This window comes from Tachyglossus aculeatus, chromosome 6 (genome assembly GCF_015852505.1).
Source record: "Tachyglossus aculeatus isolate mTacAcu1 chromosome 6, mTacAcu1.pri, whole genome shotgun sequence".
Lineage (NCBI taxonomy): Eukaryota > Metazoa > Chordata > Mammalia > Monotremata > Tachyglossidae > Tachyglossus > Tachyglossus aculeatus.
The window spans coordinates 34751229-34772084 of NC_052071.1; the positions used below are offsets into that span (position 1 = coordinate 34751229).

General features: G+C 52.2%; 1 protein-coding gene across 1 annotated transcript; it reads left to right on the forward strand.

Annotated features, from left to right (window-relative positions):
* The first annotated feature begins 13418 nt into the window (after nt 1-13418).
* LOC119930063 (atherin-like) lies at nt 13419-20344 on the forward strand. Its single transcript, XM_038748506.1, has 5 exons — nt 13419-13635; nt 17418-17676; nt 19544-19685; nt 19872-19941; nt 20169-20344. The coding sequence occupies exons 1-5, from the start codon at nt 13569-13571 to the stop codon at nt 20246-20248; spliced, it is 618 nt and encodes a 205-aa protein (XP_038604434.1). The 5' UTR covers nt 13419-13568; the 3' UTR covers nt 20249-20344.
* The last annotated feature ends 512 nt before the right edge of the window (nt 20345-20856 follow it).

The window sequence follows — 20856 nt, forward strand, 5'->3', positions numbered from 1 at the left end:
GCCCCTTCCTTCCTCTCCCCCTCGTCCCCCTCTCCATCCCCCCCATCTTACCTCCTTCCCTTCCCCACAGCACCTGTATATATGTATATATGTTTGTACATATTTATTACTCTATTTTACTGGTACATATCTATTCTATTTATTTTATTTTGTCAGTATGTTTGGTTTTGTTCTCTGTCTCCCCCTTTTAGACTGTGAGCCCACTGTTGGGTCGGGACTGTCTCTAGATGTTGCCAATTTGTACTTCCCAAGCGCTTAGTACAGTGCTCTGCACATAGTAAGCACTCAATAAATACGATTGATGATGATGATGATGGGTTCTAATCCCACTCCGCCATCTGTCTGCTGGGTCGCACTGGGCAAGTCACCTAACTTCTCTGTACCTCCGTTACCTCATCTGTAAAATGGGGATTAATTACTGTGAGCCCCATGAGGGACAGGGACTGTGTCCAACCCGATTTGCTTGTACTCACCCCAGCACTTAGTACGGTGCCTGGCACACAGTAGGAGCTTAAAACAATACCACAATTATTAAGAACAAAGGGGAAGCTAACAAAAATGGTACACGGCACCTAGAAGCACACACACAGACACACACACACCCTGGGCCTCCCTCATCCCCTGCCCCAGAATGTGCACCTCTGCCTAGCGTCCTACTTGCCCCCACTGGGCACCCAATATAGACCCGTTCGAGACACTCCAAAAAAAGACTTTCTTTATAAAAACATGCATGTGGGCAGTAGCAGAAGCTCAACAGGCAAGACCAAATGTGCTCATCCCCTGCCTCCAGCATTCTGTGTATGTTAGGTTCCCTCCCCTGTAAGTCTTTGATCACATGCCACACATGTTCTGACCACAGCAAGCATAGCCTCATCTTTCTGCTGCCCCCAAGGAGGGGGGGAGTGATGTAAATTTAATCATGGAAAAAAGCATGATTAGTGTGGCCTCTCAGGGAGTGGGGAGGCGGGAATGTTCCCTGGGGCACCGGCGTGGGCTCCTCCCCAGAACGGTTCTGGTCCACGCATGCGCTCGCACACTCCCCCACATACCCAGATGCGCGTCTGTGTCGGAGAAGGCAGCCTCTCCCAATCTGTGTATAGACATTAATCACAGTGGAAAATCATTCATATCGCAGGAGACCGGCTTAGCCTGGGGAACGGACAGAAAAGGCAGGAGCTTAAATCCTGTGAGAAAGGACTGGATGGGGGTGGAGGGGTAAGAGAAGGGGACGAGGGTCAGATGTGAAGACTGAGTCAAGGGACAAGTCCTTCGTGGTTCAAGGGTCCTCCCTACCTGTCTTTGGGACCCTAAAGGGCCCCTCCACCAGCAGCAGGAGCAGCAGTTCAGGGAGCAGGCCACATTTCAGGCCCTTTTCTCACCCGAGATTTCAATGCTGGGGCTGGATATAATAAAAATAATAGCATTTGTTAAGTGCTTACTATGTGCAAAGCACTGTTCTAAGCGCTGGGGAGGATACAAGGTGATCAGGTTGTCCCACCTGGGGCTCACAGTCTTAATCCCCATTTTACAGGCGAGGGAACTGAGGCTCAGGGAAGTTAAGCGACTTGCCCAAGGTCACACAGCAGATGTCTGGGTCCTGAAATTGGAGCAACGTCTGCCATTCCTGTCGGGAGCCGACCCTCAGGTCTCATCACCAATTTTCCGGCTTATCTGTCTGACCACTGCCGTCTCACGGCCTGACTTTCTCTTCTCGCTGCCCTCACTTACCCCCTTCACCCAGGGAAGAGAATTTCTAGCATCCAAGTTCTTTCCATAAAGGTCTCCAATCAGTCCATAAGTACTATTTATTGAGCACCCACTGTGTGCCGAGCCCTGTGCTAACCACTGAGTACAACAGAGCAATAAGATAATAATAACGGTATTAAAGAAGTACTCACTCTGTACCAAGAGCTGGGGTAGATACATGGTAATTAGGTCAGCCGGTGCCCGTCCCGCATGGGAGAACAGGGGTTGAATCCCCTCTTCACAGAGGAGGAAACGGAGGCACAGAGAAATGAAGCGACTTGCCCAAGCTCACACAGCAGGTAGGTGCACAGTCGGGATGAGAACTCGGGTCCCCTGACTGCCAGGGTGTGCTCTTTCCACTGAGCCACACTGCTTCTCCGGGAGTTTACCGTCCAGTGAGAGAGATGGGCACTAAAATAATTTGGCAGCTAGGAGAAGGAAAAGAGGACATGGATATAACAGTGCTTAAGTAATGGGGAAAGTAAGCTTGGCACAAGGGCTGCAGGCGGTTGGGAGTCCACGAATGCTCAAGTGGTGCAGAAATGCTGAAGTGGCAGTCGGGAGGCTATAACGTGGGGGGTATAGAAATGGGGATTAAGACTGTGAGCCCCATTTGGGACAAGGGCCCTGTCCAACCAGAGTACTTTGTATCTCCCCCGGCGCTTAGAACGGCGCCTGGCGCATCATCATCATCAATCGTATTTATTGAGCGCTTACTGTGTGCAGAGCACAGTACTAAGCGCTTGGGAAGTACAAATTGGCAACATATAGAGACAGTCCCTACCCAACAGTGGGCTCACAGTCTAATAGGAGGAGACAGAGAACAAAGCCAAACATACTAACAAAATAAAATAAATAGAATAGATATGTACAAGTAAAATAAATAGAGTAACACATATGTACAAACATATATACATATATACAGGTGCAGTGGGGAAGGGAAGGAGGTAAGATGGGGGGATGGAGAGGGGGACGAGGGGGAGAGGAAGGAAGGGGCTCAGTCTGGGAAGGCCTCCTGGAGTAGGTGAGCTCTCAGTAGGGCCTTGAAGGGAGGAAGAGAGCTAGCTAGTAAGCACTTAACAAATACCATTTAAAAAAAAAAACAAAACTGGGGAAGGCCTCCCTGCAGGAAATGGGATTTCAGGAGGGCTGTGAAGATGGGAAAGCTGGGGTCTGCTGCTGAATTCGAAGGTGCGGGGGAGGGTTTTCCAGGCAGGGCGGGGAAGGGCACGGACAAGAAGTCAGAGGCCAAAGAACGTGGCCCATTGAGCAGGTAACTGAGGAGGAACAGAGGGAGAGTTGAGAGTAGTGGGAGAGGACAGCAGGTAAGTAAGGAGAGAGCTGACGGAATGTCTTCAATCCATTGATGTGGAAAGGCATGGGTAAACCACTGGAGGGTTTTGAAGAATGGAGAGATGTGGGCAGAACAACATCTTTAAAAAAATGATCCAGGCAGCAGACTGAAGTATGGACTGAAGAAGGACGAGGCTGGAGGCAGGAAGACAGCACGGCGTAGTGGACAGATCATGGGCCTGGGGGTCAGAAGGTCATGGGTTCTAACGCTGCCTCCACCATTTGTCTGCTGTGTGACCTTAGGCAAGTCACTTCACTTCTCTATGCCTCAGTTCCCTCACCCGTCAAATGGGGATGGAGACTGGGAGCCCCACATGGGACAGGGACTGTGTCCAACCCAATTAGCTTGTATTCACCCCAGTGCTTAGTACAGTGCCTGGCACACAGCAAGCGCTTAACAAATACCATAATTATTATAATTAGTACCAATGAAGATGGATGCAGTAGCCAAGCCAGGGTATGGGAAGAGCCCAGACCAGCATGGTGGCCATTTGGTTGAAGAGGAAGGGGTGGATCTCCTAATGTCCTAACTCCACCCCTTAGAGGATCTAGCTCTAATCAGGATTTTGCAGGGCAGATTGCTCTTCCCCCTTCCTGCTCTAATGGCTGGAACTTTTTGGGCAGGTTGGTAACTACAGAAATGGGGTGGGGGAAAGCAGGAAATGTGCCCCGAGGGAGCTGAGAGAGAGGAGTCGTGCGTGAGTGAGAACGCGGTAAGGTATCCGTGTTTAGTGTATGAGGTTGGAAGCATGAAGCATGTAACATGTGATACAGTGGAAGGTAGGGATGTGAAATGTGTCTGGTGTTAGGATGTGTGGATATGGGTCTTTATGTTGCATGGGTTTTACATACAGCTTGTTGGGCAAGTGTGTACTCTAGATGGTAAATAGATACGAATGCATTTAGGTGCCAGGTCTGGATTACATGTAAATTGTTATAGTAATATCTTATTTTTATCATCATCATTATTACATGAACCATGCACAGGAGGGAATGCCTGGAGGGGTGGTATTTAAGTGACAGAATGGGATGTGAAGGGGTGGTTAAATATAAGAGTTGGTGGATAAGAGTGGGGTGTGTGTGTGTGTAAGTGGTGGGCATCCAGCTGATGCAAACTTTTGTTAGGTCAAGGTCAAAACATCTAGCTAGTCCTGTCTTCTTAGCTTCTCCTCCCCTCCAGAAGAATGAAAGAAATAGAATGCACACAGTATTTGGACAGGATCCATCCTCCTGCATTAGTAGATTAGGTCACAGACCGCCGCTGAACTGCTGCCCTCCGGCTTCCCAACCTGCCATTTTGGCACAAATCAATCAATCAATCGTATTTATTGAGCGCTTACTGTGTGCAGAGCACTGGACTAAGCGCTTGGGAAGTACAAGTTGGCAGCATATAGAGACAGTCCCTACCCAACAGTGGGCTCACAGTCTAAAAGGGGGAGACAGAGAACAAAACCAAACATACTAACAAAATAAAATAGAATAGATATGTACAAGTAAAATAAATAAATAGAGTAATAAATATGTACAAACATATATACATATATACAGGTGCTGTGGGGAAGGGAAGGAGGTAAGATGGGGGGATGAAGAGGGGGACGAGGGGGAGAGGAAGGATGAGGCTCAGTCTGGGAAGCTCTCCAACCACTGATTGGGAATATCAAATTAGAGATATTTAATATTTAAACTTTCGGGGGCCTAGGCCAGGCCCCGGGTCCACCAATCCCTCTAGACTGTGAGCTCCTTGTGGGCAGGGAAGGTGTCTATCAACTCTACTATCTTGTTCTCTCCCACACATCTAGTACAGGGCTCAGCACCAAGCGAAAGCTCAATAAATCCTATCGACTGATTGATCAGTTGATAGTCCCAGGCTGGCATGTGGTCCCCCAAAAGTCCAGGCCTGCAATGCCACCTCCCTGTGCCCTGTGCTTCGGTCCGGCCACGTTTGTGGGGGGCGGGGGGGGGGGGAGAGAAGTGCAAGTAAATGTCCAAGTGTGGTAGAGGGGCTCTCTCCCCAGCCCCCTTCACATCCAGCAGACAACTGCTCTTCCTATTTTCAAGGCCTTTCCGAAATCACATCTTCAGGAGGTCTTCCCTGATAAATCTCTCACTGCCCCACCTAACTTTCCCCTCCAACTACTACTTCAACACTTCTGAGTCACTGAAGCACGTGGGTGCTCGAAACCCCCCTTCCCCTCCCCACTGTACTGATGTACAGCTCTTTCAACTCTCTTCCTCTTACCTGTAATTTATTTTAGTATCCTGAGGGCAGTGAACAGGTCTGCTAATTCCACTGTAATAACTGTGGTATTTGTTAAGCGCTTACTATGTGCCAAGCACTATAATGAGCGCTGGGGGAGGTAGAAGGTGATCAGATCTGACCCACGTGGGGTTCACAGTCCAATTAGGAGGGAGAAAAGGAAATGGATCCCCATTTTACAGATTCTGCAACCGTTTAGTACAGCACTGTGCACAGAGTAAGTGCTTCACAGCTCCATAAACTCTGACTGATTGATGGGGCAGTGGTACATACACGGGAGTGGGTCTTTGCTGGTGTGTCCTTTCTGTCGACACCTCCAACCCTCCAAGGGTGATGGCTGTTCTTCCTCCTGCGTCCACTGTTTGTAGATGTTTTGTGTTTATGCCGCTCCTGGAAAGCAGGAAAAGCGTGTCATGCTTCTGTTATAGCCTTCTAAGAGCTCAATACAGTCCTCTGCACTCCGTAGGCACGCAATAAATACCACCGACTGCTGGATCGACTTAACAGACAATTACGGAGGCAGTCCCTGACCTCATGAGTCTCTTGGCGGCCCCTGACCTCACTTTTTTCTCAGTGACCCCTGTGACCCCAAAAGCCTCTCAGCAATTCCTTTGACCCCATGAGTCTCTCAGGGGACCCAGGCCAGGTGTCCTGTGAAGCATATTTCACACTCAGGGCAGCCCACATGCCCCGAGAAGCAGCATGGGGTAGTGGATAGAGCCCGGGTGTCACAGAGAAGCAGTGTGGCTCAGTGGAAAGAGCCCGGGCTTTGGAGTCAGAGGTCATGGGTTCAAATCCCGGCTCCGCCACTTGTCAGCTGTGTGACTTTGGGCAAGTCACTTTATTTCTCTGGGCTAAGCAACCTCATCTGTCAAATGGGGATTAAGCCTGTGAGCCCCATGTGGGACAACCTGATCACCTTGTAAACTCCCCAGCGCTTAGAACAGTGCTTTGCACATAGTAAGCGCTTAATAAATGCCATCATTATTATTATTATTATTATAAGGCCCTGGGTTCTAATCCCAGCTCCGCCACTTGTCAGCTGTGTGACTTTGGGCAAGTCACTTCATTTCTCTGGGCTAAGCAACCTCATCTGTCAAACGGGGATTAAGCCTGTGAGCCCCACGTGGGACAACCTGATCACCTTGTAAACTCCCCAGCGCTTAGAACAGTGCTTTGCACATAGTAAGCGCTTAATAAATGCCATTATTATTATTATTATTATTATTATAAGGCCCTGGGTTCTAATTCCAGCTCCGCCACTTTTCTGCTGTGTGACGTTGGGCAGGTCACTTTACTTCTCTGTGCCTCAGTACCCTCATCGGTAAAATGGGAATTGAGACTGTGAACCTCACATGGGACAGGAACTGGGACCAACCCCATTCGCTGGTATCCACCCCAGTGCTTAGTACAGTGCCTGGTGCATAGTAAGTGCTTAACAAATACCATACTTATTATGATTGTAATTATTATTATTGTTTAACTCGTGCAGGCAGAGCTGTAGCGGCTCTCCCCAAGGGGTTGTGGAAGTGGGGGTTCGGACAACCCCGCCCTCTCCCCCAGCCCACGGGCAGGTGAGGCCCAGGACCGGCCCTGCTGCAGGGGAGCGTGGCGGGGTGTGCTGGGCCGGGCTCCTGACCCTGTGCTGAGGTCACAGGTCAATCAAGAGGCAGGAGCAGTGTTGTGTACAGACCAGACCATGGGCCCAGGGGTCAGAAGGTCCTAGGTCCTCATCCCTGCTTCACACTGAGAGGCAGCGTGGCTCAGTGGAAAGAGCACGGGCTTTGGAGTCAGAGGTCATGGGTTCGAATTCCAGCACCGCCAATTGTCAGCTGTGTGACTTTGGGCAAGTCACTTCACTTCTCTGTGCCTCAGTTACCTCATCTGGAAAATGGGGATGAAGACTGTGAGCCCCCTGGTGGGACAACCCGATCACCTTGTAACCTCCCCAGCGTTTGGAACAGCGCTTTGCACATAGTAAGCACTTACTAAATGCCATTATTATTATCATCCCTGCTCCACTGCTTGTCTGCTGTGTGACCTTGGGTGAGCCATTTCACTTCGTGGGCCTCAGGTACCTCGACTGCAAAACGGGGATTGAGACTGTGAGCCCCACGTGAGACGGGGACCGGCTCCAACCTGATAACCTCGCATCCACCTTGGTGCCCAGTACGGTGCCTGGCATGTAGTAAGCCCTCAATCAATGCCATAAAGAAGAGGAGGGGGAGGACGGGTGATGGCGGGGAGGTTGCTCACCGGGGCCAAAATGCTGAGCTGAGCGGGGCGGCGGGGGTCGGGTCAGGGCAGGCCCGGGCGGAAGCAGGTCTGCATGGCAGGAGCCGCCCTGTCTAAGCGGCAATGGGTCGGAGCCCTCCCCCCCCCCAACACACACACACACACACACACACACACACACACACACACACACACACACACACACACACACACACACACACACACACACACACACACACACACACACACACACCCCCCCCCCCCCCCCCCCCCCCCTCGGCCTGGCGCCCCCGGCTCCCACCCCGCCAACCTTCGGACGGGCCCAAGACGGGGTCCAGCCTGGGTCCCGCGTTGGGAAGCCCCCCTCTTCCTCCCTTCAAGGCCCTACTGAGAGCTCCCCTCCTCCAGGAGGCCTTCCCACACTGAGCCCCTTCCTTCCTCTCCCCCTCGTCCCCCTCTCCATCCCCCTCATCTTACCTCCTTCCCTTCCCCACAGCACCTGTCTATATGCATATATGTCTGTACATATTTGTTACTCTATTTATTTAACTTGTACATATCTATTCTATTTATTTTATTTTGTTAGTATGTTTGGTTTTGTTCTCTGTCTCCCCCTTTTAGACTGTGAGCCCACTGTTGGGTAGGGACCGTCTCTATATGTGGTCTCTATATGTTGCCACCTTGTACTTCCCAAGTGCTTAGTCCAGTGCTCTGCACACAGTAAGCACTCAATAAATACGATTGATTGATTGATTGATCCAGGCCGGGGCCTCGGCGGGGAGCGCCCCCTCCAGGCCGGGCCCGCGGCGGGGGGCGTCCCCTACAAACCTGGGGGCTGCGGCGGGGAGCGCCCCCTACATCCAGGCCGGGACCGTGGCGGGGAGCGCCCCCTACAGGCCGGGGCCCGCGGAGAGGAGCGCCCCCTACAGGCCGGGGAGCCGCGGCCGAGAGCGCCCCCTACAAGCCGGGGGGCCGCGGAGGAGAAGCATGGTGGCTCAGTGGAAAGAGCACGGGCTTTGGAGTCGGAGGTCTCGGGTTCGAATTCCAGCACCGCCAATTGTCAGCTATGTGACTTGGGGCAAGTCACTTCACTTCTCTGTGCCTCAGTTCCCTCATCTGTAAAATGGGGATGAAGACTGTGAGCCCCCCGTGGGACAACCTGATCACCTTGTAACCTCCCCAGCGCTTAGAACCGTGCTTTGCACATAGTAAGCTTTTAATAAATGCCATTATTATTATTATTACAAGCCGGAGCCCGCGGCGGGGAGCGCCCCCTTCAGGCCGGGGCCGCGGCGGGGAGCGCCCCCTACAGGCCGGGGGCCTGCGGCGGGGAGCGCCCCCTACAGTGCGGGGCCCGCGGAGAGGAGCGCCCCCTACAGGCCGGGGGGGGGGCCGCGGCGGGGAGCGCCCCCTACAGGCCGGGGCCGCGGCGGGGAGCGCCCCCTACAGTGCGGGGCCCGAGGAGAGGAGCGCCCCCTCCAGGCCGGGGGGGGGGGGCCGCGGCGGGGAGCGCCCCCTCCCTCCAGGCCGGGGCCCGGCGTCTGTGCGTGCGGGAGGAGGGAGGAAGAGGGGCCGGGGGCCGGGGGGGGGTCCGGGGCGGGCCCGGGCGGGCGGCGGCCGGTCCGGGAATGTTGGGAATGCGGGCGGCCGGGCAGGAGGGCGGGCGGCGCGGGCGGCTGGCCCCCGGGGCGGAGGCGGGAGGCGGGAGGCGGGGGGGCGGGGCCGGTCTGGGCACGCGCCGGGCACGCCGGCCCCAAGCGGGGGCGGAGAGAGAGGGAGAGGGAGAGGCCGGGCGGAGCCCCAGCTTCCCCCGTCCCGGCCGGACCGCCCGCCCGCCCTTGTCCAGCCCTCCGACGGGGATGGGGGGCTCTTCCTCCCGCCCCACTCCCCCCAGGAGGGGCGACCCTCCAGTGGCTAACAATCAATCTGCGCATCAGGCAGAAACTCCTCCCCCTGGGCTTCCAGGCCGTCCATCCCCTCGCCCCCTCCTACCTCACCTCCCTTCTCTCCTTCTCCAGCCCGCACCCTCCGCTCCTCCGCCGCTAATCTCCTCACCGGGCCTCGTTCTGGCCTGTCCCTCCATCGACCCCCGGCCCACGTCCTCCCCCTGGCCCGGAATGCCCCCAATCCCTCTGCCCCTCCGCCAAGCTCGCTCTCTTCCTCCCTTCAAGGCCCTACTGAGAGCTCCCCTCCTCCAGGAGGCCTTCCCACACTCAGCCCCCTCCTTCCTCTCCCCCTCGTCCCCCTCTCCATCCCCCCCATCTTACCTCCTTCCCTTCCCCACAGCACCTGCATATATGTGTGTACGTATTTATTACTCTGTTTATTTTACTTGCACATATCTATTCTACTTATTTTATTTTGTTAGTATGTTTGGTTTTGTTCTCTGTCTCCCCCTTTTAGACTGTGAGCCCACTGTTGGGTAGGGACTGTCTCTATATATTGCCAACTTGGACTTCCCAAGCGCTTAGTCCAGTGCTCTGCACACAGTAAGCGCTCAATAAATACGATTGATTGATTGATTCCCCCAATCCGAACTATTGCCCCCCACACACCCCGGCTTCTCGCCCAGGCCCTGCTCCCCTGCCACCATCTAGGCGTCCCGCATGGAGAAGCAGCTTGGCTCTGTGGAAAAGAGCACGGGCTTGGGAGTCAGAGGTCATGGGTTCAAATCCCGGCTGTGTGACTTCGGGCAAGTCACTTCAATTCTCTCAGGGTGCCTCAGTTACCTCATCTGTAAAATGAGAGCTCACCTCCTCCAAGAGGCCTTCCCAGACTGAGCCCCCTTTTTCCTCTCCTCCTCCCCATCTCCCCGGCCCTACCTCCTTCCTTTCCCCACAGCACCTGTATGTATGTTTGTACAGGTTTATTACTCTATTTATTTTACTTGTACACATTTACTATTCTATTTATCATCATCAATCGTATTTATTGAGCGCTTACTATGTGCAGAGCACTGTACTAAGCGCTTGGGAAGTACAAATCGGCAACATATAGAGACAGCCCCTACCCAACAGTGGGCTCACAGTCTAAAAGGGGGGAGGCAGAGAACAAAACCAAACATACTAACCAAATAAAATAAATAGAATAGATATGTACAAGTAAAATAAATAGAGTAATAAATATGTACAAACATATATACATATATACAGGTGCTGTGGGGAAGGGAAGGAGGTAAGATGGGGGGATGGAGAGGGGGACGAGGGGGAGAGGAAGGAAGGGGCTCAGTGTGGGAAGGCCTCCTGGAGGAGGTGAGCTCTCAGTAGGGCCTTGAAGGGAGGAAGAGAGCTAGTGCCAAGCACCGTTCTGAGCCCACTGTTGGGTAGGGACCGTCTCTCTAGGTTGCCAACTTGGACTTCCCAAGCGCTCAGTCCAGTGCTCCGCACGCAGTAAGCGCTCGATAAATACGATTGAATGAATGACTGTTCGAAGCGCTGGGGAGGTTACAAGGTGATCAGGTGGCCCCACGGGGATTCATCCCCATTTTACAGATTCGAATCCTGGCTCCTCCACTTGCCTGCTGTATGACCTTGGGCAAGACACTTAACCACTCTGTGCCTCAGTCAGTCAGTCGTATTTATTGAGCGCTTACTGTGTGCAGAGCACTGGACTAAGCACTTGGGAAGGACAAGTTGGCAACATCTAGAGACGGTCCCTACCCAACGGCGGGCTCACAGTCGAGAAGGGGGAGACAGACAACAAGACAAGACATATTAACCAAATAAAATAAATAGAATAAATATGGACGAATAATAGAGTAATAAATACGTACAAACATATATACATAGTTTCAGCCTCAGTTGCCTCATCTTCACCTCGGAACCTCCCCAGCGCTGAGAACGGCGCTTTGCACATAGTAAGCGCTTAACAAATAGCATCATCATCGACCTCCCCAGCGCTTAGAGAGGTGCGCGTGGGAAGCGGTTAACAAATACCATCATCATCATCATCAAACAGAGAAGCAGCGTGGCTCAGTGGAAAAGAGCCCGGGCTTTGGAGCCAGAGGTCGTGGGTTCGAATCCCGACTCCGCCACTTGTCAGCTGGGTGACTTTGGGCAAGTCACTTCTCTGGGCCTCAGTTCCCTCATCTGGAAAATGGGGATGAAGACTGCGAGCCCCCCGTGGGACAACCTGATCACCTTGGAACCTCCCCAGCAGCGCTTAGAACGGTGCTTTGCACATAGTAAGCGCTTAATAAATGCCATTATTATTATTATTATTATTATTAGCATCGACCTCCCCAGCGCTTAGAGCGGTGCACGTGGGAAGCGGTTAACAAATAGCATCATCAAACAGAGAAGCAGCGTGGCTCAGTGGAAAAGAGCCCGGGCTTTGGAGTCAGAAGTCGTGGGTTCCAATCCCGGCTCCGCCCCTTGTCAGCTGGGTGACTTTGGGCAAGTCACTTCTCTGGGCCTCAGTTCCCTCATCTGGAAAATGGGGGTGAAGACTGCGAGCCCCCCGTGGGGCAACCTGATCACCTCGGAACCTCCCCAGCGCTTAGAACGGTGCTTTGCACATAGTAAGCGCTTAATAAATGCCATTATTATTATTATTATTATTATCATCGACCTCCCCAGCGCTTAGAGCGGTGCGCGTGGGAAGCGGTTAACAAATAGCATCATCAAACAGAGAAGCAGCGTGGCTCAGTGGAAAAGAGCCCGGGCTTTGGAGTCAGAGGTCGTGGGTTCGAATCCCGGCTCCGCCCCTTGTCAGCTGGGTGACTTTGGGCAAGTCACTTCTCTGGGCCTCAGTTCCCTCATCTGGAAAATGGGGGTGAAGACTGCGAGCCCCCCGTGGGACAACCTGATCACCTTGGAACCTCCCCAGCAGCGCTTAGAAGGGTGCTTTTCACATAGTAAGCGCTTAATAAATGCCATTATTATTATTATTATTATTATTAGCATCGACCTCCCAGCGCTTAGAGCGGTGCACGTGGGAAGCGGTTAACAAATAGCATCATCAAACAGAGAAGCAGCGTGGCTCAGTGGAAAAGAGCCCGGGCTTTGGAGTCAGAAGTCGTGGGTTCGAATCCCGGCTCCGCCCCTTGTCAGCTGGGTGACTTTGGGCAAGTCACTTCTCTGGGCCTCAGTTCCCTCATCTGGAAAATGGGGGTGAGGACTGCGAGCCCCCCGTGGGGCAACCTGATCACCTCGGAACCTCCCCAGCAGCGCTTAGAAGGGTGCTTTGCACATAGTAAGCGCTTAATAAATGCCATTATTATTATTAGCATCGAGCTCCCCAGCGCTTAGAGCGGTGCACGTGGGAAGTGGTTAACAAATAGCATCATCATCAAATAAAGAAGCAGCGTGTCTCAGTGGAAAAGAGCCCGGGCTTTGGAGTCAGAGGTCGTGGGTTCGAATCCCGGCTCCGCCCCTTGTCAGCTGGGTGACTTTGGGCAAGTCACTTCCCTGGGCCTCAGTTCCCTCATCTGGAAAATGGGGGTGAGGACTGCGAGCCCCCCGTGGGACAACCTGATCACCTTGGAACCTCCCCAGCAGCGCTTAGAAGGGTGCTTTGCACATAGTAAGCGCTTAATAAATGCCATGATTATTATTAGCATCGAGCTCCCCAGCGCTTAGAGCGGTGCACGTGGGAAGCGGTTAACAAATAGCATGATTGCTATTATTATTATTATCCGTGGCCAGCCCAGCCCTGCCCCGGGCCGCCCGAGGGGCTTCATTTGGGCCGCCGCACCTGCCCCGGCGCCCGCCGACGGGCCGGGCCGGGCCGGGCCGGGCCGGGCCGGGCCGGGCGGGGCCCCCTTGCCCCCCGCACCCCTGCCCCGCAGGGCCCCCACCTGCCGGGACGGGCCCCGGCCTGCCTGCCGCCTTGGCCTCCTATAAATCTCACCCACGGCTGCCCCGCACTCCCAACGGGAGACACCAACCGGAGTGGCCAAGCGCTTCGCCCAGTGCTCCGCACACAGTAAGCGCTCAATAAATACGATTGACTGACTGAGTGGACGCGGTCCCCCGGGATGGCGGTGGCCAATTTGCGCTACAGCACGGGCATCTCCAGCGGCTTCAAGGTCTACATCCTGGAGGGTGAGTGCGGGGGGCCCCCCGCCCATCTTACCTCCTTCCCTTCCCCACAGCATCTGGGTATCAATCAATCAATCAATCGTATTTATTGAGCGCTGACTGTGTGCAGAGCACCGGACTAAGCACTTGGGAATCAATCAATCAATCGTATTTATTGAGCGCTTACTGTGTGCAGAGCACTGGACTAAGCGCTTGGAAAGAACAATCAATCAATCAATCGTATTTATTAAGCGCTGACTGTGTGCAGAGCACTGGACTTAGCACTTGGGAATCAATCAATCAATCGTATTTATTGAGCGCTGACTGTGTGCAGAGCACCGGACTAAGCACTTGGGAAGGACAATCAATCAATCGTATTTATTGAGCGCTGACTGTGTGCGGAGCACTGGACTAAGCACTTGGGAATCAATCAATCAATCGTATTTATTGAGCGCTGACTGTGGGCAGAGCACCGGACTAAGCACTTGGGAATCAATCAATCAATCGTATTTATTGAGCGCTGACTGTGTGCAAAGCACTGGACTAAGCACTTGGGAAGGACAATCAATCAATCGTATTTATTGAGAGCTGACTGTGTGCAGAGCACTGAACTAAGCACTTGGGAATCAATCAATCAATCGTATTTATTGAGCGCTGACTGTGGGCAAAGCACTGGACTAAGCGCTTGGGAAGTACAGTCAATCAATCGTATTTATTGAGCGCTTACTGTGTGCGGAGCACTGGACTAAGCACTTGGGAAGTACAATCAATCAATCGTATTTGTTGAGCGCTGACTGTGTGCAGAGCACTGGACTAAGCGCTTGGAAAGAACAATCAATCAATCAATCGTATTTATTAAGCGCTGACTGTGTGCAGAGCACTGGACTTAGCACTTGGGAATCAATCAATCAATCGTATTTATTGAGCGCTGACTGTGTGCAGAGCACCGGACTAAGCACTTGGGAAGTACAATCAATCAATCGTATTTATTGAGCGCTGACTGTGTGCGGAGCACTGGACTAAGCACTTGGGAAGTACAATCAATCAATCGTATTTATTGAGCGCTGACTGTGTGCAGAGCACCGGACTAAGCACTTGGGAATCAATCAATCAATCGTATTTATTGAGCGCTTACTGTGTGCAGAGCACTGGACTAAGCGCTTGGAAAGTACAATCAATCAATCAATCGTATTTATTGAGCGCTGACTGTGGGCAGAGCACTGGACTAAGCACTTGGGAAGTACAATCAATCAATCGTATTTATTGAGCGCTGACTGTGCAGAGCACCGGACTAAGCACTTGGGAATCAATCAATCAATCGTATTTATTGAGCGCTGACTGTGTGCGGAGCACTGGACTAAGCACTTGGGAATCAATCAATCAATCGTATTTATTGAGCGCTGACTGTGTGCGGAGCACTGGACTAAGCACTTGGGAAGTACAGTCAATCAATCAATCGTATTTATTGAGCACTTACTGTGGGCAGAGCACCGGACTAAGCACTTGGGAAGTACAATCAATCAATCGTATTTATTGAGAGCTGACTGTGCAGAGCACTGGACTAAGCACTTGGGAAGTACAATCAATCAATCGTATTTATTGAGAGCTGACTGTGGGCAGAGCACTGGACTAAGCACTTGGGAAGTACAATCAATCAATCGTATTTATTGAGAGCTGACTGTGCAGAGCACTGGACTAAGCACTTGGGAAGTACAACCAATCAGTCGTATTTATTGAGAGCTGACTGTGGGCAGAGCACTGGACTAAGCACTTGGGAAGTACAATCAATCAATCGTATTTATTGAGAGCGGACTGGGCAGAGCACCGGACTAAGCACTTGGGAAGTACAATCAATCAATCAATCAATCGTATTTATTGAACGCTGACTGTGTGCAGAGCACTGGACTAAGCCCTTGGTAAGTACAATCAATCAATGGTATTTATTGAGCGCTTACTGTGTGCAGAGCACTGGACTAAGCACTTAGGAAGTACAAGTTGGCAACGTATAGAGACGGTCCCTGCCCAACGGTGGGCTCACAGTCTAAGCGGGGGAGACAGAGAACAAAACCAAACATACTAATAAAATAAAATTAATAGAATAGATATGTACAAGTAAAATAAATAAATAAATTAATAGAGTAATAAATATGTACAAACATATATACAGGTGCTGTGGGGAAGGGAAGGAGGTAAGATGGTATATATGTATATATGTTTGTACATATTTATTACTCTATTTATTTTACTTGTACATATCTATTCTGTTAATTTTATTTTTTGTTAGTATGTTTGGTTTTGTTCTCTGTCTCCCCCTTCTAGGCTGTGAGCCCACTGTTGGGTAGGGACTGTCTCTATATGTTGCCAACTTGGACTTCCCAAGCGCTTAGTACTGTGCTCTGCACACAGTAAGCACTCAATAAATACGATTGATTGATTGATTGATTGATTGTCCCGCCATCGACCCCCGGCCCACGTCATCCCCCGGGCCTCTGCCCATTCGCCAAGCTCGCTCTCTTCCTCCCTTCAAGGCCCTACTGAGAGCTCACCTCCTCCAGGAGGCCTTCCCAGACTGAGCCCCTTCCTTCCTCTCCCCCTCATCCCCCTGTCCATCCCCCCCATTTTACCTCCTTCCCTTCCCCACAGCACCTGTATATATGTTTGTACATATTTATTACTCTATTTATTTAACTTGTACATATCTATTCTATTTATTTTATTTTGTTAGTAGGTTTGGTTTTGTTCTCTGTTTCCCCCTTCTAGACTGTGAGCCCACTGTTGGGTAGGGACTGTCTCTATATGTTGCCGACTTGGACTGCCCAAGCACTTAGTCCAGTGCTCTGCACACAGTCAGCACTCAATAAATACGATTGATTGATTTACTCTATATATGTATATATGTTTGTACATATTTATTCCTCTATTTATTTATTTATTTTACTTGTACATATCTATTCTATTTATTTTATTTTGTTAGTATGTTTGATTTTGTTGTCTGTCTCCCCGCTTCTAGACCGTGAGCCCACTGTTGGGTCGGGACTGTCTCTCTATGTTGCCAACTTGGGCTTCCCAAGCGCTTAGTCCAGTGCTCTGCACACAGTCAGCGCTCAATAAATACGATTGATTGATTTACTCTATACATGTATATATGTTTGTACATATTTATTCCTCTATTTATTTTACTTGTACATATCTATTCTATTTATTTTATTTTGTTAGTATGTTTGATTTTGTTGTCTGTCTCCCCGCTTCTACACTGCGAGCCCACTGTTGGGTCGGGACTGTCTCTACCAACTTGGTAGAGTTGCCAACTTGTACTTCCCAAGGGCTTAGTCCAGTGCTCTGCACACAGTCAGCGCTCAATAAATACGATTGATTGATTGATTTACTCTATATATGTATATGTTTGTACATATTTATTCCTCTATTTATTTAACTTGTACATATCTATTCTATTTATTTTATTTTGTTAGTATGTTTGGTTTTGTTGTCTGTCTCTCCGCTTTTAGACTGTGAGCCCACTGTTGGGTAGGGACTGTCTCTAGATGTTGCCAACTTGTACTTCCCAAGCGCTTAGCACAGTGCTCTGCACACAGTAAGCGCTCAATAAATATGATTGATTGATTGATTGACCTTCCCCGCCGTGGCTTGGCGGGAATCCAAGTCCTGCGGGGCGGGAAGACGCGGGACATGGGGGGGGGGGGGGGGGCCCCAACCCCGGAAAAGCGCCCCCTAACGGCCTCCGGTGGGGGCGTTTCTCTCTCTTCTCTCTCCGTCCGTCCGTCCGCGCGCACGCGCGCCCCCTGCAGGCCCCCCGAGCCTGAAGGCCGACCCCAGGCTCCGCCTCCTGCCCCGCCCACGCATCCCCATCTACCCAATCAAACGCCAGCTCAGCCCGGAGCCGCGACGAGCCGGCCAATCCCCGCAGGCGCCGCGGCGAGCCGGCCAATCCCCGCAGGCGCCGCGGCGAGCCGGCCAATCCCCGCAGGCGCCGCGGCGAGCCGGCCAATCCCCGCAGGAGCCGCCGCCCGCCAAGGTGCGGAGAGCAGAGCCCCGCCTCCCCGCCTGGTGAGTTCATTCATTCATTCATTCATTCATTCATTCATTCATTCATTCATTCAATCGTATTTATTGAGCGCTGACCGTGTGCGGAGCACTGGACTAAGCGCTCGGGAAGCGCTAAGCGGTTCGAATCCCGGCTCCACCACGAGTCTGCTGTGTGACCTTGGGCAAGTCACTTAACTTCTCTGGGCCTCAGTTCCCTCATCTGTAAAAATGGGGGACACGTGGGACAACTCGATCACATTGTATCCCCCCCCCCCCAGCGCTTAGAACAGGGCTTTGCACCTAGTAAGCGCTTAACAAATGCCATCATTATTATCATTATTATTATTATTGGGATGTACAAGTTGGCAACATCTAGAGACGGTCCCTACCCAACAGCGGGCCCACAGTCTAGGAGGGGGAGACAGACAACAAAACAAAACATATTAACAGAATAAAATAAATAGAATAAATATGTACAAGTAAAATAAATAAATAAATAGAGTAATAAATACGTACAAACATATATACATATATACAGGTGCTGTGGGGAAGGGAAGGAGTTGCCCGTGGGCCGCGTCAGGGGCCACGCACGATGGACCCTACCCAACAGTAGGACCAGCCCCAGGGGCATGGGGCAGTGGGGCTCGGTGGAAAGAGCCCTGGCTTGGGAGGCAGAAGTCATGGGTTCCAATCCCAACTCCGCCCATTGTCAGCTGTGTGACTTTGGGCAAGTCACTTAACTTCTCTGAGCCTCAGTTCCCTCGTCTGGAAAATGGGGATCAATCAATCAGTCAGTCGTATTTATTGAGCTCTTACTGTGTGCAGAGCACTGGACTAAGCACTTGGGAAGTACAAGTTGGCAACATATAGAGACAGTCCCTACCCAACAGTGGGCTCACAGTCTAGAAGAAGACTATGAGCCCCACGTGGGACAACCTGCTCACCTTGTATCCCCCCCCAGCGCTTAGAACAGTGCTTTGCACATAGTAAGCGCTTAATAAATGCCATCATTATTATTATTGAAAGGGGGATTAAGACTGTGAGCCCCCGGGACAACCTGATCGCCTTGTAACCTCCCCAGCGCTTAGAACACTGCTTAGCACATATTAAGTGCTTAATAAATGACATCATTATTATTTAGTTATTTATCCCAGCCCCCACCCCAGGGCGCCCGTACTCTCCCTCCGACTCTTGACGAAGAAAATAATAATAGTATTTGTTAAGCGCTGACTATGTGCCAAGCACCGCCCGATGGAGGATTCATTCATTCATTCAATCGTATTTATTGAGCGCTTACTGTGTGCAGATCACTGTACTAAGCTTTTGGGAAGGACAAGTCGGCAACATATAGAGACTGTCCGTACCCAACAGCGGGCTCACAGTCTAGAAAGGGAAGACAGACAACAAAGCAAAACATATTAACAAAATAAAATAAGTAGTAGAAATATGTACAAGTAAAATAAATAGAGTAATAAATATGTTCAAACATATATACAGGTGGTGTGGGGAGGGGAAGGAGGTAAGGCGAGGGGGAGGAGGAGGAGAGGAAGGAGGGGGCTTAGTCTGGGAAGGCCTCCTGGAGGAGGTGAGCTCTCAAGGTAATCAGATTGTCTCACGTGGGGTTCCCAGTCTTCATCCCCATTTTACAGATGAGATCACTGAGGCACAGAGAAGTGAAGTGACTTGCCTAAGGTCACACAGCAGACAAGTGGCGGAGTCGGGATTAGGATCCACGAACTCTAACTCCCAAACCCAGGTTCTTGCCACTAAACCACGCTGCTGCCCGTGCCCGTGCAGGGCAGGGGGTTGTCCCCGCTAAATCAGCCCTCCGGGAGCCCCCACTCCCTTCCTCCCTCCCAACTAATTATCCCTTCTTCTTCTCCCGCAGCCTTCAGGCTTCTTCTGAGCGACCGGGCTGGGAGGCGGAGCGGGGGGCTATGAAGGCAGATCCCCCCACGGTGAGCCCCCGGCCCCTCCCGGAGAAGCCGGCCGGACCCCTGGGGGCTCTGCCGCCCTCCGTGCTGCAGCAGGTGAGGGGGGCCCGGAGGGGGGCACACGCTGCCCGGACACCAGCAAGGGGGTGGGAGAGAGCTGGGACCCGCCCTGTGGGGCAGGCCCATGGGACGACCCAAATGGGCCCAGCAAAATTCCCGAGATGCCAGACCACTGGGCATCCTTTCCCGTGGGGTAATCCAGTGCCCACCCTCTCCCAACAGATGCGGCCTTCCGTGATCACGCGTCTGCCCTCCTTGCCTCGCCCGAGCCCCGCCCCGGCCCGCCACAGAGGTGAATGATCCCCTGCTTGCGCCCACCCTTCCTGCCCTTATCATCATGGGGCAACTCCAGATCACCCCCTGCCCTCCCTCCACCCTGGTGTGCCACACTGGAACCATGCCCCTTAACTCCTGCTTCCCTCGTTCTGTAATTTCCCGTCCCCGGGGTCAGGGTGGAGGCATCAGAACCCACATCTGAGACTGACCTCCTCTTGCCTTCCCTCGCTCCTCTTCCTGTAGAGTTTCCTGTGCTGCTGGAGTCCCCCTTGGCTTGGGGCCTGGACCGAGAAGTGCCTCTACTCTGCCTGGAACCCCGCTGACCCGGAGGCCACCAGCCTAGAGGACCAAGAGCCCCACTCGGCCCGGCCCTTGTACATAGTTATTTATTGGTGGAAGGATCCCTGGTGCCCAGCTGCAGGAGGAATAAAGCATGTGAGGCCAAGTCCGTGCCTGCCCTTCTTGTCTCTAACCTCCCCCACCCCCGGTAAGGGGGTCATTTGTCCTGTTTTGTACCAGTCCGATCTTCAGTTGATTGTCCCTTGTCTGCGATGACTAGGGCACCGCGTGCCTATACGGACAGTATTTTTAGTTGAAGTGCCAGGCTCCCTCGCCTCAGCTCCTGCCACCAAATTCCACAGTTTCGCTGTGGCACCCATGTTCACGGCCTGCAAGGATGCTGGAGCAAGGTGGTGGGGGAAGGGGTGGGGGTTTCTTCAGAAAAACACTCCAGGTCCGGGTGGACACGGACCAAATTCTGCCAAAGGGGGTCGGGGATGCCATTACATTACGCTTTGTGCCCGGTCTAACGAATGTGACGTCACGTGGGTGTCTGATACCAGGAACTGCCCTCAGTAGCCACTCTAATCCCCTGCCATCCAAGTCTGCCCCATGTCTGGCCCACCTGCTGCCAATCTCCAGCCCCCTGCCT

Coding starts and splice junctions, on each gene's coding strand:
- LOC119930063 (XM_038748506.1), top strand. CDS start 13,569: ATGGCGGTGGCCAATTTGCGCTACAGCACGGGCATCTCCAGCGGCTTC. Junction 13,636..17,417: donor CAAGGTCTACATCCTGGAGG/GTGAGTGCGGGG, acceptor CGCCCCCTGCAG/GCCCCCCGAGCCTGAAGGCC. Junction 17,677..19,543: donor GAGCCCCGCCTCCCCGCCTG/GTGAGTTCATTC, acceptor CTTCTCCCGCAG/CCTTCAGGCTTCTTCTGAGC.